The 26,408-nt window shown below is 42.4% G+C and overlaps 1 protein-coding gene across 2 annotated transcripts in view; it reads left to right on the top strand.

Moving 5' to 3' along the window:
* LOC137546374 (uncharacterized) overlaps positions 1-26,408 on the top strand; it is a 485,946-nt gene that overhangs the window by 68,761 nt on the left and 390,777 nt on the right. For both annotated transcript variants that reach the window (XM_068268752.1, XM_068268753.1), the window contains exons 4-6: positions 1,756-1,867; positions 11,162-11,271; positions 20,760-20,886. In XM_068268752.1, the coding sequence (XP_068124853.1) occupies positions 1,756-1,867; positions 11,162-11,271; positions 20,760-20,886 (349 nt within the window). The remainder of the gene's footprint in view (positions 1-1,755; positions 1,868-11,161; positions 11,272-20,759; positions 20,887-26,408) is intronic.

Here is a 26,408-nt window from a genome sequence, read left to right as displayed (position 1 = left end):
TACTTGCATATAGTTGTACAATCACTGCAAATAACAATATAGCACTGAAAAGTTAAAAAGGTAATTACGGTACTTCTCTTTTGTTAGAGCTGGATGAACCAGATTTTTTATCCCAATGACATAGTTGCTGTGCGGTCTTTAGATTTAACCACTTGAGGACCACAGTATTAAACCCCCCTAAAGACCAGGCCATTTCTCACAAAAAGGGCCACTGCAGCTTTAACCCCTCGTTGCAGGGCCCACAATACAGCACACAAGTGATCCCCCCCCCCATTTCTCCCCACCAACAGAGCTCTCTGCTGGTGGGGTCTGATCGCTCCCCCAATGTTGTTTTTTTTTAAATAAATATTTATTTGTTTTATCCTTTATAATAAAACCCCTGTGTCTCTGCGTCCCGTGTCTGTGTGTCCCTGCGTTTGCGCTACTGCGCATGTGCCGCAGGGACAACCTTTGGACAGGGAGCCGGACGGGCCAGGTGGCCCCCAGGCGGGCGTGTGCTCGCGTGTGGCGGCAGTGTGCGCAGCGGGTGCGCATGTGCAGTGGCGGCGGTCACAGGGGATGGAGGAGAGAGGAGGGTGGGGGGTTCCAGCACAGACCTAGAGCCCGTTTTTTAAATGGGCTTAGGTCTACTAGTTTTTTTAAAAAAATGCCGTATTTTTATTTACCATGTGTCCCCACCCTCCCTCCGCCGGCCAGCCTATCACTGTGATTGGCTGTCATAGGCTTCAGCTGGCATGTATGGTAAGTCGTCCTGAGGCCCACTGCTCCCCCTGTTCTCTTTTCTGTCCCTCTGATGCGGCTTGCCCTCCAGCACCATCTTCCGGGTCACGAAGTCAGGCATCACTATGCCTGCACTGGCCCGGTTGCGCGCGTCACTCAGCTTGTGACTGCAGCCAGGAGCACTCTGCACATGCGCATGACTTAATCGTGACATCAAGTGCATGCACAGAGTGCTCTCGGACGCTCTCCTATATTTTTCGCATCTGGTATCCTTTAAACCCTTACATTTGAAATTATGGTAAAATTTGGAAAAATCTACAGGCCTTATGCAATTCACGAACTCGCCAGCAATAAGTGCTGGTGAGTTCTAAAGCACTGAAAAGTTAAAAAGGTAATTACTTCTTTTTTGGTAGAGCTGAAAGAACCCGATTTTATGTCTCACTGACATAGTTGCTATGTAGTCTTCAGACTTAAAATTTAAATCGTTAAATTTAATATTACGGTAAAATTTGGCGACGCTAGCTGCCCTATGCAATTCCCGAACTAACCAGTGACTAGCACTGACAAGTCCTAAAATTAAGTAACGGGATAGGTTAGACCATTAAGATTTATGGTATCCTAATTTATTGACCAGCAATGGGTATGCGCACCTCCCCTGGGGAAGCGAGGCAGCACAAATACCTTGCTCCACATCACTCAGCATCACACAGGACCAAGTATCGCTCACCTGAGTTATGCTTGCACATCACTTTATGCTTGCACATCACTCAGATGAAGTCGGCAATTGGATGCCGGTAAATCGTGAGTGATGTGAGGTGACAAGAAGCACACGTTTTCAGCTTCTTATCACCTCGAATTGCATATGGCCATAGGAATGTTCTCTTTATCATTACTACTACACATACAAATAATTATCTCATAAGTTATCCCTATCAGTTTAGGTTTGTTTTAAGTTAATACACATATTCCTTTGTTTATTTTAATGTTTTTTTTCTCCGTGATTTTTCAATGTGATCTCTTTTCCCTAATATCAAGAGTCCTCCACACATTATCAGTCTTGAATATGAAAAACTTGAGAGAAAGAAGCAAATCTTGCTGAAAGATCTATGGACAAAAGCAGCAGAAGAAACAGGATGTCATCTTTCAGGTTTTTTAAACTATAACATAAAATGCATGACATGATATGATATGACATGACTGATGGGTGGGGTGAAATCTGGGAATTTCCTTTAGTAATAAAAAGTCCCCCAGATCTTTGCCCCCTCCCAAGTAAATAGGTAAATCGATAAAACAAATCTGTTTTAAAAAAAAGCCTAAGAAAATCTAAAATATAGATATACGGTACATTACTGTTGGGATAAGCGGGGGTTTAAACTGAGAGACTATGAAAACTGAAATTGCTGACCGTCACCTAAAAATGATGCTTCGTTAGTTGTGTATGATCGTCTGAAAATCTTATCCACAAATGTAGAAAGAAAATGAATATCAGGTGTTCTGCCTTCTTGTTGCAGGTGTGTGCATGAAATGCCTGAATACCACCACAGACACTCCTACATTTCAGATATGTGTGACAAGGGGATTTCCCTACCTGTCCCCTGTAACAATAAAGGGTAATTTTCCGTTAGCCGGGCGCATCCGGCAGGTGGCAATAATTACATTAATAGTTCACGTAACAAAAGTGTTAATTTAACCGATTGTATTGTGTTTTTACTGGCCGTCTCGCTGAGGCCAAATGTATTGTAAAAAGTGAGTTAATGGAATTAAAATGATGCCGGCGGGGGGGGGGGGGGGGGGGGGGGCGGAGCCGGCGCTCGATGTAATAGGACGTGCGCGACCTGAGCTCCCGAGCAGCACAGTTATCCGAGGCTAATACGCCCACCATTCGGTTGACATCAAGATCAGGAACCACTGGACTTAACTGAAATGGCCACTGCACGAAAAAACAAACCAAATGCAGCGGAGAAACTTGCTCAGTTTCAGTACGCCGAGAGTGAAAAACAAGATGGCGCTGGATCAAGTAAGGGTGTGGAGGGCACGGCGGGCAACTCTGATAGTGACTCAGAACCACCTACGCTGGTCCCACTACAAGAGGACAGAGAAGAACTCACCTTAAGCAAAGTATATGAAAACTTACTGGTGGCAATAACGGAGACCAAAACCTCCCTGACTTCCAAAATCGAGGAGATGAAGGTAGAGGTAGGCCTCATCTGAGGTGATATGACGAAGCTACGCCAACGAACCACCGAGGCGGAGCAAAGGATATCCGACTTGGAAGATACGGTGAAACCGATGCCCAAGCAAATTGCTGAACTACGGACGTCGGACACCGCGACCACCGAGAAGTTAGATGACCTTGAGAATCGCCTGCGGAGGAACAACGTCCGCCTGATAGGCCTACCGGAGAAGGCGGAAGGAACAAATCCTGAGGCATTCTTTGAGACATGGGTGAAAGAAAACCTGGGATCTGAAGGCCTTTCCAGCGCGTTCATAGTCGAGAGGGCCCACAGGATTCCGGGGAAAGCACCGCAACCAGGGGCTCCTGCTAGGCCATTTATTGCTCGATTTCTGAATTTCAGAGATCGGGACACAGTACTTCGTTTGGCAAGAGAGAAGGGTGACATATCGTTCGAAAACGTCAAGGTACAGATTTTCCCGGATTTCTCGCTGGCTTTACAAAAACGCAGAGCTACCTTTATAACAGTTAAGAAGAAGCTGCGTGATAAAGGGGTGAACTACTCTATGGCGTATCCTGCTAAACTGCGTGTGATCCATGATGGTAAGACTCACTTCTTCGAAACACCCGAAGGGGCCTTAAACTATGCTGTTAAATATCATCTTATTTGAGCAAGGTCACTCTTACTTTTGTGTTGCTGGAGGCCTGATCTTGAATCTTTTGTTTTTCTTTTCCTTTAATTATTGCTTTCTGATCCTGCTGACTACATGTCTTATACAGCCGGGAAACTACATAAACAGAGGTCCCGGTGCTCCATTTTAATATGCCTCAGATCCACGTATATAAGAACTTGAACTGAACTAACCCTCTTTATATGCTTCAAAACATATATGAATCCGTATGCTACGGGTTACCAGTGGTATATCCAGATGCATGCCTGGGGGACGCTGGTTTAAGCTGAGCTGCGGGGGGCTCTCCTATTGCATACCCCTGACGTGGAGTAATCCACAATTACAGATGATGCTGAAAGTACCTATGAGCACTGTTTATGTGATATTGCCATATGTTACTATGTGGTATCTCTTGTATATAGTTAATAATCATTCCTGCATGTTGCAGGTAACTGATGCAAAATGTTGGTGCTGGCGTCTGGGGTGGGGGCGGGGGGGTTCAGCGGGGGCAGACGGTATGATCAATGATTCAGCGGATGGGGAGCTTGTGTATGAGAATGGGGCTCCTGAGAGTCTTAACTTTATATATAGATCCAAATGGGAAGAATGATTAAAATAATGTCCTGGAATACACGTGGGCTGGGCACTTCTATGAAGCGGAATTTAGTGTTCACGTTTGTAAGAAAGCATGACCCAGATATCTTGATTCTGCAAGAGACACATTTACTAAAAGAGACCTCTATAAGAGTACAGAGACCCTGGGTTGGATGGTCTTACCATTCATATCATACCTCGAACTCGAGAGGAGTCTCAATTTTAGTTCATAAAAGAATTCAATGGGAATTACTCTCAACTAAATCTGAAGCAAATGGCAGATATGTATTCCTTCAGGCAAACGTGGACACTGTGCCGTTTAAAATTTTAGCGGTATATTTACCGCCTCCAGCTTCATTGGAGGTGCTACGTCCGATTATTCCATCTATATTAGATGATGGACATACGTCAATACTGTGTATTGGAGATTTCAATATGGTTATGCATAATCAAAAGGATAGAATGTCCCCAGGAACGGCGGGAAAGGGAGATATAAGAAGTAATTTGGCATCATGGGCTGCGTCACTGGGCTGGTCTGATGGATGGAGATCCTTAAATCCAGACACATTGGCATACTCCTGCTACACCCCTGCACAAAAGTCATTCTCACGCATAGATTTGGCGTTGATGAATTCACTTGCTCTTACCCGTCTGAATTCTGCTGTATACTTAAATAGAGGAATTTCTGATCACTCACCTTTTCTTATATCAATTGAAATTCATAGTGAAAGAATTAGGCCAGTTTGGAGATTAAACCCCTTTTGGCTATCCTTATTCCCAATACCAGATAGAACTACTGATCAAATCACATCCTTTTTTATAGATAATAATTCCTCAGCTTCTACATCTGTAGTTTGGGATGCTTCCAAATGTTACATGAGGGGACGTTTACATGCCAGTATTTCATATGTTAAACAAGCTGCAAGTGAAAAAGAGGAAATACTTTTAACTAAATGCACCGAATTGGAGCAGGAGTGTGTTACTAATCCATCGGACCAGTCCAGAAGGGCGTGGCTCATGGCCCAAAGGGAACTTAATCTATTTCTGAATCATAAGTCTAAACAGAAACTATTTTTCTCAAAACAACAATTTTTTGAGTCCGGCAATTTTACTGGGAAGTTATTAGCCCAGATGGCACATGGCCATAGGGGCTCGTCAGTGATAACAGCTATTACCAATGGGACGGGACAGATGATTAGCTCTACTGCAGACATACTGGGGGAATTTGTCTCCTTTTACACTGAATTATATTCTTCTCATTCAACGAAATCGACAGAAGATATTGTTACATATTTGGCAGACTGTAACTTCCCTGCTCTCACTGAGGAACAAGCGAAAGATCTAGATAGTCCATTTATGCTAGAAGAAGTAGAAATAGCTATATCAGCCTTGCAAAACAATACAGCCCCGGGCCCAGATGGCCTCCCGGCCGACTATTATAAAAGATACAGAGATAAATTGGCCCCTGAACTATTAAAGGTCTTTCTATATATCAAAACTGAGCAACAACTCCCTCCTTGTTGTAATGAAGCTACAATTATAGTACTACTTAAACCAGATAAGGACCCGCTACAATGTGGGTCTTATAGGCCCATATCTCTGCTCAATGCAGACTATAAAATTTTTACTAAACTATTAACAAACAGGTTAGCCAAATATATATTAGACATTATTCACCCGGATCAAACCGGTTTTATGCCAGGCAAAAGTACATCAATTAATATTAGGCGTACATTAATACACTCCCAAATATTACACAATATTACTGGAGATAGAGCCTTAGTATCACTCGATACTATGAAGGCATTCGACTCCATAGAGTGGAATTTTCTCCTAGTGTGTCTGCAGTACTTTGGGTTTGGTCCTAGGTTCATCAGTTGGATAAAAGTGCTGTATAATAAGCCCCTTGCTAGAATGTGTATTAATGGACAGGTCTCTAATTACTTTGAACTGCAGAGAGGGACCCGACAAGGGTGCCCTCTTTCACCTTTCTTATTTGCAATATCTATAGAGGCCTTAGCCATTAAATTTAGATCATTTTTGACAATTCGTGGTCTATCAGTTGACTCATCCACAGACCTCATAGGGTTATATGCAGATGACATAATTCTATATCTGGAAGACACATACTCATCATTGAGAGAAGCAGTCATCAAAATCAATGAGTTTGGTCAGTACTCAGGCCTCAAGACAAACTGGGACAAGTCATGTATCATGCCCCTTGACCAACCCACAATTAGCTTGAGCCCAGAAGAATGCCCTCTATTGGTGGTATCTCAGTTTAGATATTTAGGGATCATCATTACAAAGTCCGCAGGAGATTTCTATCAATCTAATATCTTCCCACTCCTACAAGAACTATCAGAAAAATGTAAAATTTGGAGTAAACTCCCTTTGGCAGTTATTGGCAGAGTTAATTTAATAAAAATGATTTCACTGCCCAAAATTTTATATATTATTTAGCATACAGCAATACCCATACGTAAATCCTTTTTTACTAAACTGAATAGCATTATCTCTACGTTTATATGGGGAGGCAAAAGAGCTAGAGTCAAACTACAAACACTACACAGACCACTAGATGAGGGAGGCCTTGCTCTACCAGATTTCTTTTTATACTATTTGGCTGGGCAACTCCGTTTCCTTGTCTCTTGGATGCCCGATCAGATTCCCCTAGAATCAGAAATCTTTCTAGCATCATACGCTTCTAAACGGAACCTATTTCTGCTACTGGAGACAGGAGCAAAGGGAGGGGCTAGACCACTTACACCTATTCATAAACTTGCAATACAAGTATGGAGACTTAGTAAGTCTGTTCATAAATATAAAGATCTTCTGCCTGAAACCCCCTTATGGCATAATACTAGACTCACTGAACTGCTGGCTATACCAGATCCAATATACTGGAAAATGAAAAATGTAAAAACCCTCATTGATGTGACTTCTGATCAACATAAAATTTTATCACTAGCAGACCTCACCTCCAAGTACCAGATCCCAGACTCAGCTGGACTGAGGACTCTACAATTACGCCATGCTTTACGTACCCAACTTGGATGCTCCAAATTACCCATCTCTCAATACTCATTAATAGGAATACTTAAGACCCAGGATGCCCAGGGACTTATCCTACTTATATACCCATCTGCTGAATACAAAAGTTACTAAACAACCTCTGCCAATTTTTGCCAAATGGGACCGTTGTAATGTAACAATAACAGATGATGAACAAGAAGATTTCTTCTTGTCAGTAAAGCAATCTTCACCAGTGGCTCACAATCGCCTAATACAACTTTACATTATACATCAGGCTTATTGGACTCCTAGATCTATGCTTTTAAAAAACCTTAGAGAAGATGCAAATTGCCCTAAATGCAATGAACAAGATGCAGATTTCATACATTTGATCTGGTTGTGTCCGGCAGTACAGGCCTTCTGGACCAGGGTGGTTGCAATTCTAACTACTGTATCTGGATTTGCGATAAATTTAGAACCGAAACTCTGTCTATTTGGTATTATGCCAATTAAAGACGGCCAACACTACCATAGGATATTCCTAAATGAAACCCTATTTTTAGCTAGGAAGGTAATTATCCTTAAGTGGTTTGCTCCTGAACCCCCTAACGTGAGCCAATGGAAGAAGTTGGTTATTGAAACCATACACTTTGAAAAAATTCTATATTCCCATCGTAAATGTCCACAAAAACATAGTATGATTTGGCAGGAATGGTTAGATTCCATAGATACGGTTGACTAATTCAAAAGATAAATGATGCTGTTTGCCCCGGGATTGCCCGCCCCTTGACTAGAAGCCAGACCACCTGTTACTAGAAGAATGCAACACGTTGTTGCAACAATGTTAATTATAGGATAATAGTAAAATTTCTTGTGAGGATTGTATAAATGAATAGTGCATGGGTTAATATGAAGGAAACATTACTCTGTATACTCCATATTGAAGAAATGTTACTCTAGTACAATATGTGATCTGATGATAATTATACTATTGCAAATAACTTTGGAAAAAACATGTATTCCGGTGAAGTACACCAGCAAAAACAATGTTTGTATATTACTCATGCATAATATAAAAGCTGTATTGTTTTATACTTTTCTCAATAAAACGAATTTAAAAAAAAAAAATGATGCCGGTGGCAATGTAACAGATGAAGCCGCCGGCTTCGGCTCTCGCTCTCCTCCCCCTTGCCCTCTCTCTCTCCTATACAATACTGGCCAGCCGGCGGGGACATGCGTGTCCCCCCAGAGTCGTTCGTCGCAGCAGGGAATCCTGGTTGTTTTCTTGCGACGAATGACTATGGGGAGCACGCGTGTTCCCCCCCCCCCCCCCCCCCCCCCCCCCCCCCGGCTGCCAGTGTTCTATAGGAGAGAGGTAGAATACAATACAGTCGGTTACATTAACACTTTTGTTACGTGAACAATGAATGTAATTAGCGCCACTTGCCAGATGCGCCCGGCTAACGGAAAAGTACCTTTTATTGTTACAGGGGACAGGAAAAAGTACCCAATATAGATACTACCAAATATGTAATATTTGTAATATTAAAAAATAATAATAAATGAATAGTTTTACTACGTAATCTAATATAATACGTAGCCCTAACCTTTACCTGTAACGTAAAACCCATTCTGATGCCTAACTTTATTTTACCATTAGGAAAATTGCCTGCACATTTTCTGATACTGGAAAAAATGCATGGTAAAATGCATCTGAAAAATCACATTGGATGCAAACTTGTGAATTGTATGAGAAAATTTGCACATGAAATGAGGAAAAATACAGCTGGCTGGCAGTATTTTTCACATGTTAAAATGTGCATGAAATTGAAATTAGCCCATTTACAATCATTGGTTTCCATACTAATGCAAATTTCATTGTGAAAATTCAAGGAAAAATCACACAAATGGAAACCTAGCCCAAGGTGGAACACTTTATAGGTGCACCACCTATATAGTGCATGCAGTGTAATGTGTTTGTGTGCATACGTTGCAACAGGTGTAGGAAAAACTGAAGCACTCTGTCCACTCCCTTACACCTCTGTCATCTTTGACACCTGTGTATTTATTATTTGCAGAATAAGAATCAGGGAAATAGATGCCATTGTGTGACAACTTTTACAACCTGTCCTCTCTACTACCCTCCAGAAAAATCTCAGTATCGCAAGGGTGATTTTTTTGATGACAGTGGTACTGTGTGGATGAAAAAAATAGGCATGTTCTTCCAGTCTTCACTAAGTGTCATCTCACCAAATTTTAGGTCAATTTATTCATAAGAATTGACATGTGAGCCATCTGTGTGATTTACTTCACATTATTAATACCTGTTGCAGTTTTTTTTTTTTTACAAACATACAGTACATATCCAACAAGATCTACGTTGTATAGGGCAAATACACCCTTCCAAACTTCACTGTTGACAGTTTCCCTGTCTTTTCCTGGAGTTTATGTTATAGGGGACCAGTCTGCAAAATATTGTTAAACGTACATATAATTGTAATTTTCTCTAAAAGTAACATTTTATAGTGTGAGGGTGTCACAAGTGAAAATATCTAGTACTCTGTTGTTTCCTAAGTGAAAGTTTTATTGTGTTCATGTATTCCAAAGAATATACTCCTGCAGTAAATTAATTGGCTTCTGGAATATAATGTCAGAGGGGCATCTGTAAAATATCAGCAATGACAGCAGTAGCTCTTGTTTTACCTGGTAATAACAAAATGTGAATTGAAGAATTATTGTAGCTTCAGGCCTGTGCACTGCTTGTAAGGTAGATACATTAACAAATGACTTCCATTACCTTTGGTCCTGGATTTGGTGCTGGTGGTTTGGGTACAGGTCAATTCTACATAGCTAATTTTGTGCTGTTGCTCTCTACATGATATTTGCCGTTTTGTTTATATTCCATCTACTTTGTCTAAACCTACATTTCCATTTAGACATAGCAGACCCTAAACAATTTCCTTTAGTTTTAGCTGTCCCCATGCTTTAACCTAACTGTACACCCAATCATAACTACTGCACCTTCTGATGTGTAACCCTAAATCCCACCTTAATATGACACTTAACCTTAACCAATACCCCTAAGTGATGTCTAGCCTAGTTCCCCCTTTAAACCATGCCTATTGTTAACTTTCTAACCCTAACTGACAAAACTAACATCCCCCCTCCCTAGCTTTCGTATTGAAGCCGAGACATAACCTTACCTTTCTATGCTACTCTTTGCCTTCTCATTGCCATCAATACCAGTGCCCAAACCATCCCTGCCCTTATTTTCATCCACTGAAGCCAAGCACACGCACCTGAAACCATTGTGCCAAATCCATCCACTTACACTTCTGGCTGTTGATATTTCCTTTACAGGGTCGGTTCTCGACTTTTTGCTGCCTGAGGCAAACTTGTGATGATGCTCCCCCCCTCCCCGATTTGGAATGATTGCACAGCACCCAACAATTTACTCTGCTTCATTTAATGTTCTCACATGATGTGCTGCAGCTCAACACAATAGCATTCTGGCTGGCTGTGAGTCTGTGACAAACACTACTGCTCTCCTCACTCACTGCCAGGCTCCTCACATAGCACTACAAGCTGCTTTTCCCCAATGATGACCTCTTCACCTCGCTCTCCTCTCGCTTTTCCTCATACTCTGATTGCATGCTGTTAGTGTAAACACAGTAAAAAAAAATGCTGCCCCCGAAATATCTGCACCTGATGCAAATGTTTCACCTTGCTTCAGAAGAGAACCGGCCCTGTTCCTTTACCTATTCTATCTAATGTTCTTCCACGACTTTGATTGCAAGCTCTTTTGGACAGGGTGTTTCACTGCACTTGTATCATGTCTATGTGATTACTCATCACTTACATTTTCAATTTACTTCTCTTATTGAATTTACAATGGCATTTAATATGTTGGCTTTTTATAAATAAACAACAATAAGATCAATAATATTATGCATAATAGACACATGTATTTGAATTTTTACACTTGTAGACGACCCTGCTGAACTCTCAGCAGAAATGACAGGTTTTGTCAATCACACCTTTAATCTGGTTGAAAACAAGATGAATTTGATATTGGCACAGTGTGAGACAAAAACAGTGGTAAGTAAATTATTTTATTATCATAGTTACTTAATTGAGGGCTCATGTTTCCCTTTTTGGAAGGATAGCAACATCCACGCTTGTAAGTCCTGTGGAAGCTTATGTTAAAATTAGGAAACCCCCTTTAATAATAAGGGCACCCCAGATATTATCCTATGTAAGCAGGTAAACAGTCAGTTTTGACCCATACTTGTTTATCTAAAAGGGTTAAAATCTTTATTTGAAATAAATGTAATTCAAATAATTTATTAAAAATCATAAATAAATAGCTTTATCTGTCTATTCTTTCTTCCTCCGTGTACTTTTATCTTTACATTAGTTAAATATTTTTCTTCTTTTGTACACTTGAACAGTCTGGGAAATAATTATTTGATCAGTTGCTACATTTGTAAGTTTGTCCACTTACAAAAAAAATGAATAGTTTGTATTTTTTATGGTAGTTTCATTTTAATGAAAAGAGAAAGAAAACTACCAAAAATCCACAAACAACACATTAAATTAACGTTATACTTTTTTTGACTGTCATTGAGTGAAATAAGTATTTGATCCCCTGCAAACCAGACAGAATTCTGTTTCCCACAGATTGGTTATGTGCCCATGTGGCACACAGATAAAAAACGGTTACAGATATTCTTGATCTCGACTCATTATGTGAATGAAGCACACCTGCCCACAGAAAGATCCTTCCATTACAATCTCCCCTTCCCCATGGGCAAGAACAAAGAGCTGTTGAAGGAAATATGTGACAAGATTATAGACCTGCACAATGCTGGAATGGGCTTCAAGACCATTAGCAAGAAGCTTGGTTAGAAGGTGACAATTGTTGGTGCAACTATTCAGAAATGGACAAAATATAAAATGACCATAATTCTACAGCTACATGGGAGGAGCTTTTTAATGATCTAAAGGCAGTGGGAACCACAGTCACCAAGATCACCATTGGTAACACAATATGCTGCAATGGATTGAAATCTTACAGCACTCAGAAAGTCCCCCTGCTCAAGAACACACATGTAAAGGCATGACTTAAGTATTCCAGTGAAAAGTCATTTAGAAGGGGCTTGGGAGAAATTGCTGTGGTCAGATAATACGAAGATAGAGCTCAATGTAATCATCTCAAACAGCCGTGTTTGGAGGAAGAAAAATACTGAGTATAACTCAAAGAACACCATCCCAATGGTCAAACATAGGAGTGGAAACATTAGAGTTATTTGACAACTACAGCATACTGCATTGTGGGGGTCAATGAACTTTAAAGTTTTGGATGAGCACTGAAGATGGGTCATGAATGGGTCTTTCACCATGACAATGACCCAAAACATACAGCTAAGGTAACAAAGGAATGGCTCAAAAGGAAGCACATGAAGGTCCTGGAGTTGCCTACCCAGTTTCCAGACCTTAATCCAATAGAAAATTTGTGGAGGGAGCAGAAGGTTCGAGTTGCCAAACATCAGCCTCAAAAACTTACTGACTTGGAGAGGATCAGCAAAGACGAGTGGGCCAAAACCAAACTTGATGGCCAACTACAAAAAAGTCTCACGTCTATGATTGCCAACAAGGTTTTTGCCACCAAGTACTAAGTAATTTTTGATTGGGTAACAAATACTTATTTCACTCATTACAATGCACCGCAAGCTCTGACTTTGGGGCAATGTGTTTCTGAGGGTTGTTGTTATTCTGTCTCTTACAGCTACAATAAACCTACCATTACAATTATAGACTGGTAACTTCTTAGTCAGAAGGTAAACGAGCAAAATCCGCAAGGGCTCAAATACTTCTTTCCCTCATTATATGCTGTGATGTCATCTTCTTCTGTATACTTCTATCCTTTCCATCATTTTCCTCTGCAAACGTTTTTTTTCCTCCTTTTTCTTGTTTTTCAGTTCTTCTGTAATCCTGCTACAGAAGAGAGCCTTTATTATTATGGGGTTCCGTTATTAATAACACATAAGATAGTAATCCGCACCTTGTCCATAATTTAGGATGCTTTGCAACCCCCTTTTACTGATTGCTCCCCAATCTTATGGACTATGTGGATTGGTAATGCTCAGTAGGTGGAGCCACATGTCATTGAGTTGCCCAATATCTGGGTTATACCAGACTGCATGGAAAATGGTGGCCGATGATATGCACTATTTAGTTAAATGGACCCGTGCACAGCTGCAGTACCAGCTCCCCATGGATCCAAAAATGAGATGCCTCACTCATTTGCCTGTCTACTGCTGGTTACTCATGTTTTAGTAAATCACCAACAGTAGAGTTTTAGCCACAAGCAAATACAAAAGTAGAGTAGTTAAGAAGAGTAATATCAGACTTAGTTTTTTTCTTGCTTGAGGTAAGAAACTGATTTTATTGATAAAGTAGGGCAAAATCTCTTGTGAGAAAATTTAGGAGAAAAGTTAAATGATTCAGTTCTTTGGAGTTCCTTCTGGCATTACTAACTGCATGCTTGTTTGTGAGTTATTTGTAACATTTCACAACCCTAGAATTGCTATAGCAGTCAGCTATCCATGGGCAGGAAGGAGCCTCTGACTCTGGTGTACAAAACGTTTTAATGAGTTATCAACCCATTATTGCCCCAATTGCTGCAAGGCATGCTGGGCTGGTGAAAAGAGCAGAAAGGGGGCACCTACTCACTGGCTCTCTTTCTGCTTCCGCTAACCCCTATGCCTGGGGATGGAACTGTTTGACATAAGAAGATAGGCCACATGCTGTTTTTATTTCTCCTATTTACATGTGCTTTAGTAATAGAGTCACCGGACGTTCAGTACCCTGGAAAGGTTAATTTCATTTATACCATTTTTGCATGCATTATTTCACTTCTGCAGTGCAATATCTGAACTCACATTCCCACAGTTGCATTTGATAACAAGCTGTGCCTATGTTTTACTCTGGCTGCTCAAAAGTGAGACAGCTCTCTCTTAATTAATTAGAGCATGTACTAAGGAGTGCTACCGTGCATTAATGCCCCAGTCCGGGCTCTTTTTTCATGCAGGCTGTATGAAATGTATTATGACTCACAATGGACAAAACAGGAATGTAACAAAAACCCATGCCCCCCCCCCCCCCCTCCACAGTGAAAACAGCATGCACAGAGGGACACTATATTACCTTTCATCAGATCTCCTCAGATATTCTGGGCAAGCACCTGCTCTATGCTGCCATCCACTGATTCTAAAACATGTCAAGTCATCAGAAGCCAGGGGATGGCGGCATAGAGCATGTGGCTGCCAGGAAGAACTGAGGAGACACAATGCCCTGCTGGAGCAGGTAATATAATGGTTCACTGCATAGCTCTGCAGAGGGTTGAAAAGGAGCTGACCACCTTTGCTCCTCCCCCCAGTTGTGGGGGCTATACAGTTACACAGTTTTGTTCATTTCACTTAGACCCTTTTTTTCATGCAGCATTTTGTTTGTTAGTGTAATTATGAGTTTATTAGGTGCCAAAAAAACAAAATCATCCGAAACAATCAGTCAATTAAAGGTATAGAAATATCCCATCACTCCTACAAAACATCTATGTATGCAGATGATGTCCTGTTATATGCTACCCAACCGACAACAACACTACCTAACATAATACACGAAATAGACAGATTCAGTCAACTCAGTAACTTCAAAGTCAACACCACCAAATCTGAAATTCTCCCAATTAATCTAAACACCACTCAGACAGAGATTATAAAACAATCCTTTCCATTTGTTATTCAACAAACGCACATTAAATGCCTAGGAATTAACATCCCCACAAATCCAAATAACCTTTTCCAACTCAACTACCCTCCACTAATACACAAAATAACACAAGATATGGAAAGATGGCACCCCTTATTCATCTCATGGACAGGAAGATTAAATATGGTAAAAATGAATATCCTTCCACGTCTACTCTATCTCTTTCAGACTATCCCTTTCATAATCCCCAATGTTCTCTTCAAACCATTAAAATCTAAAATCATACATTTTTTATGGGCAAATAAAAAAACAAGAATGAAATACTCTCTCTTATGTGCAGCTAAAGATGTTGGCGGGATGGGGTTACCAGATCTTTTGCGCTATCACAAAGCCGCAAGGTTCACACAAATCGTAGATTGGTTTCAAAATAGCTCTCGTAAACAATGGGTAGTACTGGAAAAACACATTAGTGGCCGAGACCCCAGGGCATACCCCTGGATTCTCAAAAACACCCGCCCATAATCTGACAAAATTTCCTGGTGGGCAAAAATAACTCTCAAATCTTGGGATAAACATGTCACACAATACAACCTATCGACTGTTCCAAGCCCTTTAACAGCCCTCCTAGATAATCCAGAATTCCCGACCGGTATGCAAAGCTCCCATATCCTGCATCTCTCCAGAATAAAATTGGCCACAAGTTAGGCATATTAATACATCAGGAACTATCCCGATTACCTCAGGTTCAGATTCCACATTTAACTGCCCATAAATTTACGTGGATATTTCAAAGACAAATTTCTAGCTTTTATAACTCGCTACATCCCAAGTCATACATTAATCGAAATCTTCTCCCATTTGAACTGCTTTGTACATGTACAGAACCACAAGAACATACATTATCTCAGGCAGGGGCGTTTCTAGGGTCCTTGGAGATCGGGGGCACCTGTGGGCACCAGGCGGGGCAAAAAAATGGGCGTGGCCATGCGGTGAGTGGGCATGGCCATGGGTGGGGCCAAATGTACATGAACTTAGCAGCGGTGTAAGCTACAGATAACGGGCCTGCCCATCGAAATATTGGATGGAGCCCCCTGTCCTTTATTTGGATAATTTACAATCAGTATAGGCATAGATCAAAGATGTATACGCACATACAATTTTGATTGGTCAATTACTGACCCCCAATTTTACCACCCCCGTGCAGTAAGTGGGCCAACAGACAATGAATTTTATGAACAGAGCTAAAATTGGCTAATCAAAATTGTATGTGTGTACCAGGCTTTACAGCTAATACTGTACATACTGAAAGTAGCAGGGATCAGCATACAATATAGCTGGTTTACAATCAGTAAAGACACAGAGTAACACCTTACACTGTACACACTGTAGGTAAATCAGCACACAGTGCAGGCACTAGAGAACAGCGTATACTGTACATACTGTAGGCAGCAGAATTCAGCACACTGCAGCTAGCGTGCCAAAAATATGAGGATCACGTTGTGCGGCGTGCTTATCGTGCCGCACCGAAAAATGGGTGGGCCATGGACCAGAATATAGGTGTGGTAACGGCCGGGTGGAAACAAATTTACATGAACATAGCAATGGTGGGACATTAGATTATGACAGTGGTGGCGAACCTTTTGGAGGCCGAGTGCCCAAACTGCAACCCAAAAGTCACTTATCTATCGCAAAGTGGCAACCGCAATTTAAACTAAATACTGTACAAACGTTTTAACTCATACATGAACATTATGGAAAATCCAAGTTGAAAATAAACTGTGAAGATAAACAATTTCATCCATCCTACTCCTGAAAAATGTATTCAATTTTTTAGAACCTCGCAGTTTTATTTTCTGTTTTAAAAAGCTAAAAAAGTAGGTTTAATGCTATTGTCTCATATGATAAGGATTCAGCTTTTCCCATAGTCTCGCAGTTAGCAATCATGTGACCCCCAACAAGACAAATTCAGCAATCATGAGGCCCCCAACAAATCATGAGGCCCCCAACAAGACAAATTCAGCAACCATGAGGCCTCCAACAAATCATGAGGCCCCCAACAACACAAATTCAGCAATCATGAGGCCCCCAACAAATCATGAGGCCCCCAACAAGACAAATTCAGCAATCTTGAGGCCCCCAACAAATCATAAGGCTCCCAACAAGACAAATTCAGCAATCTTGAGGCCCCCAACAAATCATAAGGCTCCCAACAAGACAAATTCAGCAGTCATGAGGCACATAAATAGACAGCATTTCACATAAATAGGCAGAATCCCCCCTTAATATGGTAGCCCCCACGTTAGGTAGTGAGTGACAGGGACCCCCAGGTTAGCTAGTGAGTGACAGGCGCCTCCAGTTAGGTAGTGAGTGACAGGGACCCCGATAGTGAGTGACAGGGAGCCCCTTTAGGTAGTGAGTGAGTGCCAGGGAGCCCCTTCAGGTAGTGAGTGAGTGCCAGGGAGTCCCTTCAGGTAGTGAGTGGTAGTGAGTGAGTGCCAGGGAGCCCCTTCAGGCAGTGAGTGAGTGCCAGGGAGCCCCTTCAGGCAGTGAGTGAGTGCCAGGGAGCCCCTTTAGGCAGTGAGTGAGTGCCAGGGGAAGCCCCTTTAGGGAGTGAGTGAGTGCCAGGGAGCCCCTTTAGGGAGTGAGTGAGTGCCAGGGGGAGCCCCTTTAGGAAGTGAGTGAGTGCCAGGGAGCCCCTTTAGGGAGTGAGTGAGTGCCAGGGAGCCCCTTTAGGGAGTGAGTGAGTGCCAGGGGGAGCACCTTTAGGGAGTGAGTGAGTGAGTGCCAGGGAGGCCCTTTAGGTAGTGAGTGAGTGCCAGGGAGCCTCTTTAGGGAGTGAGTGCCAGGTAGCCCCTTTAGGAAGTGAGTGCCAGGGAGCCCCTTTAGGGAGTGAGTGAGTGCCAGGGAGCCCCTTTAGGGAGTGAGTGAGTGCCAGGGAGCCCCTTTAGGGAGTGAGTGAGTGCCAAGGAGCCCCTTTAGGGAGTGAGTGAGTGCCAGGGGGAGCCCCTTTAGGGAGTGAGTGAGTGCCAGGGAGCCCCTTTAGGGAGTGAGTGAGTGCCAGGGAGCCCCTTTAGGGAGTGAGTGAGTGCCAGGGAGCCCCTTTAGGGAGTGAGTGAGTGCCAGGGAGCCCCTTTAGGGAGTGAGTGAGTGCCAGGGGGAGCCCCTTTAGGGAGTGAGTGAGTGCCAGGGAGCCCCTTTAGGGAGTGAGTGAGTGCCAGGGGGAGCCCCTTTAGGGAGTGAGTGAGTGCCAGGGAGCCCCTTTAGGGAGTGAGTGCCAGGGAGCCCCTTTAGGGAGTGAGTGAGTGCCAGGGGGAGCCCCTTTAGGGAGTGAGTGAGTGCCAGGGAGGCCCTTTAGGTAGTGAGTGAGTGACAGGGAGCCCCCCCCCCTCCAGCCGCCGCCGCTGCCGCTCCTCCCCCCCCCCCCTCCCCTACCTCGTAGCAGACCTCAGGATCAGCGGCGACCCGACCAGTAAGAGCGGGCGCCGGACGCACCCGCTCGATATGCGGAAGTGATGTCACTTCCGCATATCAGTGCGGGCGCTGGGTCCTAGCGCCCGCACGATTGGTCGCCGGCTCGCCGCCTGATCCTGAGGTCTGAGACTGAGTGACGCGGTGGCGGCTGGAGAGAGCTGCTGCCAGAGGGGGCCGGGCGGAGATCCGTGGCACCCCAGGATAGATTGGGGGCACGTGCCCCCCCAAAATAGGGCTAGCGACGCCCCTGATCTCAGGTCTATCAAATAATACTTCTTCCCCTTACTAAAGGAGCTGCCCTACCACTTATCTCTAAATGAGAATCAGATCTACATATAACCTTCACACTCGAAGACTGGGATAAGATTTGCACCCGTACACATAAAAAATCTCTGGCGTACATAGCTCAAGAAAGAAATTATAAAATATTTGCTAGATGGTATAGATATCCAACCCTACTTCACAAATATAATCCAGAAATTTCAGGACTTTGTTGGAGATGCCACAATGCTCCAGGTACATACATACACATGTGGTTCAAGACTTTTGGTCTTCAGCTTTTAAACTATACTCAAAAGTAGTTGGCATTCCTAAATCTCCCACCCCAAAAATCGCCTTACTGTCTTGCATACCAGAATGTATAGCTATAGCGAAAAAATCATTTCTCAGACACGTCTTAATAGCTGCCAGAGAATTGATTGCTAGGCACTGGAAATTATCCGAGACACCACAGTTGAGCTAGTAAAAACAATTAACCACATTATGCAAATGGTAGAACTAGTTCATACCTCTCAGAATAGATTTGATAAAAATCTTGAGACCTGGGCATGCTGGATAGATATTCGGGATGAATTGACAAACCAAACATTACTAGAAGAACTCCTTACATAAGTACAGTACTGACATTCCTTAACGTTCTATTACCCTAAACTCATAGAGTCATTAATTCAGGGGGATCTGTCAAGCCCGGGGATCAGGACCTTCTTTTCTTTATATATATATATATATATATATATATACAGTATATATATATTTTTTTCTTTCTTTAGATTATGCTTTCCCTATCTCTCTTTTTCCTATCTTTGATATTTGCTACGTTCCTCGACGTAGCTCAAAAACGGGTCTAGAAACTCAAATATGTATGCCTAGTTCATTTCGCATCGACAAAAAATTGGACTCAAAGATGTCCGTAATCATTATATTACAGAATCATTTTCAGTAAATACCTCACTTCCACATACATAAAAGATTTTTGTGAAAAAAAAGAATGATTATATTAAACCTGGGGATTTTAGGGGATGTAAGAGTAAAGCCACCTAAATAGGCCATTGCAGCAATATAATGATAGCACTTTATTCATATGTGACCATACACTTGTTAGATTAGCAGCAGATAGATCATCAGACAGATTTCTGATTTATCTGATGTGTTTAGGAACATTTTTTTACTGGGAACAGATTTCCAATAGATTTCAGTATGAAATCTATTGAAAATCGATCTGATGGCATTTTTTTTTGCCTTTGTTACTTTACAATTAAAGGTTGCAACCAACCATCAAGCCAAGCCAGAGTATAGCATTTATCAGTCCCATCAGTCCCAGTTATTGATGTTTTTGATATACTATTGATTGTATGAAGACTGATTATGTGGAGTTGAAGAAACCGTTTTAATGTTTTTGCTATATGTGTTAATAAAGTTTTTCTAAAAAGTTTTTGTACCACAAGACAGCACTCCAGTTCCTCGTTCTTTAAATTTAATTCCTTTTTTGTAAAGTAACAAAGGTCCATACAGGCAAGGTGGATTGCCTCCTAAAAAGGACTGTGTTTTTGATACTTTACTTCATAAAGGATTGTACCCAATATTTGTACGGCATTTTTTTGCCATCAGATTTCCATTAGGTCCCATACAAAATGATAAGCAATCTCAACAGATCGATCTAGATTTTCCAGCATGTCAAATTGATTGAAGTCGATCGAAATCGTCCGCAAATCGATCGATTGGTCAATCGATTTGCGATCGATCGATTTTGATCGATCAATCGCCGCTAATCGGCTCAGTGTATGGGCCCCTTAACACTCTAAAACAGACATGCCGATTACTATGAGGGTATGTAAAAGTATTCCACATCGTATGTTGAATCATTTATGTTCCTTTTCAAAAACAAATGAAGCAGATTATTTAAACATTTAACAGAAATATATTTGCATTTATACAGTATAGTCCTCAATAGGAGAGCTGAACACTTTTCAATAGGAAGGATTCATCAATTTATTGTGGCACATACATTTTAACTAGATTCAAAATACCAATAAATGTAAACAAAGTCTGTTTTTACATTTCAGAACACATATTTTGGAACTGATAATGAGATGTTGGCATGGACAAGGAGAAGGCCAAAGTCGGTGGAAAGTAAAGATTTGTCTTTCGCTATGAATGGAACAGAACAATTCAGCTTAAACAGTCACAAAGGTAATTTGCCATTACAATATTTAGGTTGCAATTTTTAGATCATAAAAGGCAAATCGTAAGTTAATTTAAGTCTGTTGATGGCAGTCAGTATGCACCTATTTCTTACTCACAACACTCAAAAACACAGTACTGATTCAGATCACCTCTGACACTGCACCTCAGTTAATACTAACAAACTGACAGCTCCAAAATAGGGATTTTCACCCTCAACCCTCTCCTGATGGTTCCTGTTAGGGTTTTAAGAGCTACAAATATGCTTAATTGCATTCATAAGGGAAAGTATTATATAACACTTTCAATTATATAATCACTCAAATGCTTACTGCCCTCTTCCCCACTTGAAAATTGCAATATAGCCTTTATATAATGAAACTACCACCATATATATAAAATATTTAGGCAGGGAACACACTTGTCTTTTTTCTGCGCTCGTTTATCTGCATACTTTTTCTGCACACCAAGTGTGTTTCTATGCAGGAAAACGCGTGCGTTTTTTCACAGCAGCTAATGTAATTGATAGAGAAAATTGACAGAATGTGCAGAGTCATCATGCAGAATGTCAGTTTTTTTTCTGCGCACAAAAAACATATTTGTAACGATTGTGGAACTTTCTCCGTGATCAGCGCACAACGCGTGCGCTGATACGGCGGAAATCCTCCACAAGCGTATAATTCCAGGCACCCAGCGAAAGGTGCTACGCACCCGTAGAGGGAAATTCCTGTCGGCAGATGGCGCTGGGGAGTGCAGAGGAACCAATCCTCCGTACCTCCACAAATGCCAGACAGGAATTGTACGAAGCGCAGAACGCAATCGCAAGAGAGACGATTGCGAATGAGAACGAGCAAAGGGACAGGTTGTATGTGTGTGTGCCAACCTAGTCGCCACCCTGCGACAGTGCACACACAACAGCAGATATGAAATAGGAACGCGATCGGGAGAGGTGCGATCGCCAGACGTGACACAAGGCAGATCAGAACAGAATACGAGGTTAGCAAAGGCACAGCAAATAATACAAAGAGAAAGACAAGGAAAATAACAAACGCTAGCTGAACGTGAACACCGCACTCATTCGCAACAGTACACGCGTTCGTGCGCGGTCTCCACGTGCTACGCACAACAGAGACAAGCACGCCTAACTAACCAAAGACAGACAAACACGAAACAGAGAACGCGAGAGCTTGCTTAACGGTTACCTCACCGAGCCTACAGCAAGCGTTCGTATCAGACAAGACAGATAAACGTGAAACAGGAACTAGACAGATCAGAAGGATCCACAGCACTAGCGCAAGGCGAGTGCGATCCAGGTAGACAGCACAGAAGGATCCACAGCACTGGCGCAAGGCGAGTGCGATCCAGGTAGACAGAGTAGCAGAACAGAAGGATCCACAGCACTAGCGAAAGTGACTAGCGCGATCCAGGTACAGAGTAGCAGAACAGAAGGATCCACAGCACTAGCAAAAGTGACTAGCGCGATCCAGGTACAGAGTAGCAGAACAGAAGGATCCACAGCACTAGCGAAAGTGTCTAGCGCAATCCAAGGAGACAGAACAGAAGGATCCACAGCGCTAGCGCAAGATGCCAGCACGATCCAAGTGAGACAGATCAGAAGAGATAGCTGGTAGCAACGGCTGCACCAGCTATACTCCAAGAACAGAGATCAGAACCATTTCCTGTCGACCACCGCTGGGACAGGACAATAGCAACAGAACAAACAAACAGATAAGCAATCCTAACTGCACTAAGGAAACCTGCCTAGTGCAGTTTTCCAGGAATTACTCTAAGCTGATCTTTAAACAGAGAGTAAGGCTGACACTCATCCAGAGTGTTTCACAGGAAGACTCCTTATGACCAGCCAAGCATTGTGGGAAAGACATAGTACTTATAGTACACGCCTCCAATTTTCAACAACGTATGCAAATTCCTCTGCAAGCACAAGCTGCAAAACTGACAGAAGCTCTTCTTTCCAGAGTCCTGCAGCAAGCAAACCTAAACAATGGTCAAAAAACTGCCTGCCTGCACAGGCAGCCGAGCAGATCATCACAATATTAAGTGTGAACTAGCCCATTGATTAACATGAGTTCTCCGTTTTCTGTGCAGAAAATGTGCACGAAAACAGTCGAGTGTATTCCAGGGCTGTGGAGTTGGAGTCGAGGAGTCGGGGCAATTTTTGGGTACCTGGAGTCGGAGTCGGGAAAAGATGTACCGACTCCGACTCCTAATGAATTTAAACTGTAATTAAAATCAAAAATATGATAAAATGTTCTATTTCTCAGATAATAGTCATCAGAAATAATTTATCTACCTGTATACAGTAAAAGCTGTGCTTAGTCCACAAAAATGAAATAAACCAATCAAAAAATAGTTACTTGTGCTGCTTCAATAAAGCAGTCCACGCATTTCTAAAGTCAGATATACATATCTGATTGTGACTGTCAAGTATATAAGATGTGTACACAGGAATCTCATATATATATATATATATATATATATATATATATATATATATATATATATATATATATATATATACATACATACACTAAATAACATCTGTCAAAAACCGGCCCGCGGCACACCTGCTTATACGGTTCCCGACTGCGGGTTTGACCAGACTGAGAGGGGAAGCAGCCTTAGTCAAGCTAAAACAAGGCTGGGACCCCTCAGAACACCTCTCACTGCCACCACTAGCGGTTCGCTAGACACTTCCACTCTGCTGTCGAGTCCTCGGCGCGCGCTCCGCGTTTTCGTATTTGGGTCAGCTTTGCGCTTAGGCCGAATACGGGAACGCCACACACCCACACACACAGTACAGTTGTACAGTAACACAGCACTATCAGACACTGACTTGTAATGCGAGTTACACTGTCGTGCAGCAAAACCACTAACAGTCGTTCCGAACGATACTGTTAGCTACTCGCACTGGCGTTTCGTACGTTGGGTCAGCTGCGCGCTTTAGGCCAACGTATGACAAACGCCCCCACACCCACAATGCAATTACAATTTCATATGGTAGTGTTGCTCAAACATACAACTAGGCACGGACTTATACACAGCTACACTGCAGTCTCCTTTAGGCTATGAGTGTTAGTTTAGTACGGCAGAAGTCAAGCTTATTAAATAATAATTTAATATTCCAGAAAAACATAGAACAATGCAGAACTTAATATATACAAAAGATTACAAAAAACAAAGTAAAAATAGTTACAAGATAAAAGTTACAAAGATAAAAGTTACAAAGATACACACGGATACTTGCGTAAAAATAAAAATGGGGATTAAAAACGTTACCAACTTGAAGGTCTCAACGTTGTCGGCAGGAGCATGCCGCTTGTTCGACCAGAAGTCGAGATCAACTCTAGCTATGCGCTATCTCCAAGAGCAGATACCGGTGGCTGTCCTGGGTCAGCTTAAATAGTCCGAAGTGTCCCCTGGGGCATTTAATGTCCAGCCCCCAGGAACTAATGCACTTTCCCCGTTTGTGACATCACCGAACACTTGTCATAATCTTGAGGACAACAAATATCTTGTTGACACTTACAGATTTCAAAGCAATTCCTTTTCCAGAGATCCAACATCCACTATAGTACCCACACCCAACAAAAGACTTCCTTAGCCCAATTTCCCCAGGTTACAATGTCTATACATCCAGAGATTGTTAAGTGAGGCTTTCAACTCCAGGTGAAAACTTGATTAAGGCTTTTTCCTGTCTCCTGTTTTTAAAGTCTGCAGAGATTTCCAACCCCCTTCCAATAGATGCAATTTACAGGGTATGTTTGCGTTTCTTCACCACAAGTTGACATGTGTTAGTCTTTTCCTGACTAGGCTTGCTTTGTGTATTGAGACAATGGGCCGTCTCCTGAGTTCAAAAAGCCAGGCAGATAATCCCATTAGCAGAAACTCAAAGCACTTCATATGGTCAAGACAATACCCACTTCCTTGCCCCAAGCAATCAAAGGCAACAGCTCCCTCCATGGAACACAGGCAGAAAAATGAAAGAATATGTTCCTGTTATCCTTACATCATAAGCACCCCAATATATCACCACAACATCTACATAACATCTATGCTATAACCTATACCTATAGAGATGGTCAATGAGATGGAAATAATTCTGCTTTGATACTGATTTATGCAAATTTATGCACTCCCTTTGCTCATGAAATCAAATAATTTGATATTTTGTTAAAATTCGGTTTGGTGACTACGAATTAAAGGGTACCTGAGACAGATGAAAAGAAAAGTTTTATACATACATGGGGCTTCCTCCAGCTCCCTTCAGGCTAATCCAATCGCTCTCCTCCTCCGCCACCTGGATGTTCTGCTATGAGTCCTGGTAATTCAGCCAGTCAGCGCAATCCTGCCGCTCCCACAGCCAGGAATATTCTGCACCTGCGCAATAGTGCTCCACGGGTATAGTATGCTCCCAGGGTCGGAGTGTGTGCATGCGCACTATGCCCGACTGGCTCAAGTACCAGGACCCATAGCAGAAGATCCAGGTGGCGGGGGTGGACAGCGAGGGACTAATTAGTCTGAAGGGGGCTGGAGGAAGCCCCATTTATGTATACAACTTTAATTTCATCTGTCTCAGGTTTTCTTTGTTACACAGTAGTACTAGGCCCTGATCCATGTTCAAATTGTGCATGAAGAATGTGTAATAGAGGAAGAATCCCCTCATTCCCCTGCAGAGTACCTGCACATCACTCTTACACGTACCCACAGTCACATTGCCCAGGGCCTGATAGATGTTCTTTGTTTCTGTCTTCTACAAGTACTCTTACCAAGGACTAGATTTAGTCTATGACTAAAAGTATTAGAGGCAGAAGATCAGCTGGCTAGCCAGGTAACTGGTATTGTTTAAAAGGGAATAAATATGGCAGCCTCCATATCCCTCTCACTTCAGTGGTATTTTAAAATTCCTAAGCGTTGGCAGTTAATCGATGCATTTCATGTTACATACTTTCAATCAACAAAATTGTAATATGCAAATTAGAGGAGTCTAGTCAGAGTCGGTGGAATCCTAACCTGAGGATTTGGAGTCGGTGGATTTTTGTTCCAACTCCACAGCCCTGGTGTGTTCCCTGCCTAAAGGTCCGTACACACGCCGGACTGGAGGCAACGATGGGTCCGTCATCACCTCCCGCTGAGTGGGCGTTCCAGCGACAGTCCGGCGTGTGTACAGTCTGTCTGCAGACTGATACGGCTGTTTCTGAGCGATCCGCCCGGCGGATCGCTCAGAAACAGCCGTATCAGTCCGCCGACAGTGCGTACACACGCCGGACTGTCGTTGGAACGCCCACCCAGCGGGAGGTGACGACGGACCCGTCGTTGCCTCCAGTCCGGCGTGTGTACGGACCATTAGAGTGTTATTAAAATGTAAATAGAATGTGGTCTTTATTATTAAACATCAGGAGAATTAAGCCCCCCTGCACGCTCTGGTTCTTGATTAGATAAAGAACAGCTTGGCTTAATCAGTGTTGCTCAGATAAAGTGCTTTTGATTTAAATAGGTTTTTGATTTAATTT

Source organism: Hyperolius riggenbachi, chromosome 2 (assembly GCF_040937935.1).
Source record: "Hyperolius riggenbachi isolate aHypRig1 chromosome 2, aHypRig1.pri, whole genome shotgun sequence".
NCBI lineage: Eukaryota > Metazoa > Chordata > Amphibia > Anura > Hyperoliidae > Hyperolius > Hyperolius riggenbachi.
The sequence above is the reverse complement of the archived record's forward strand: the minus strand, read 5'-3'. Positions and strand labels throughout refer to the sequence as shown.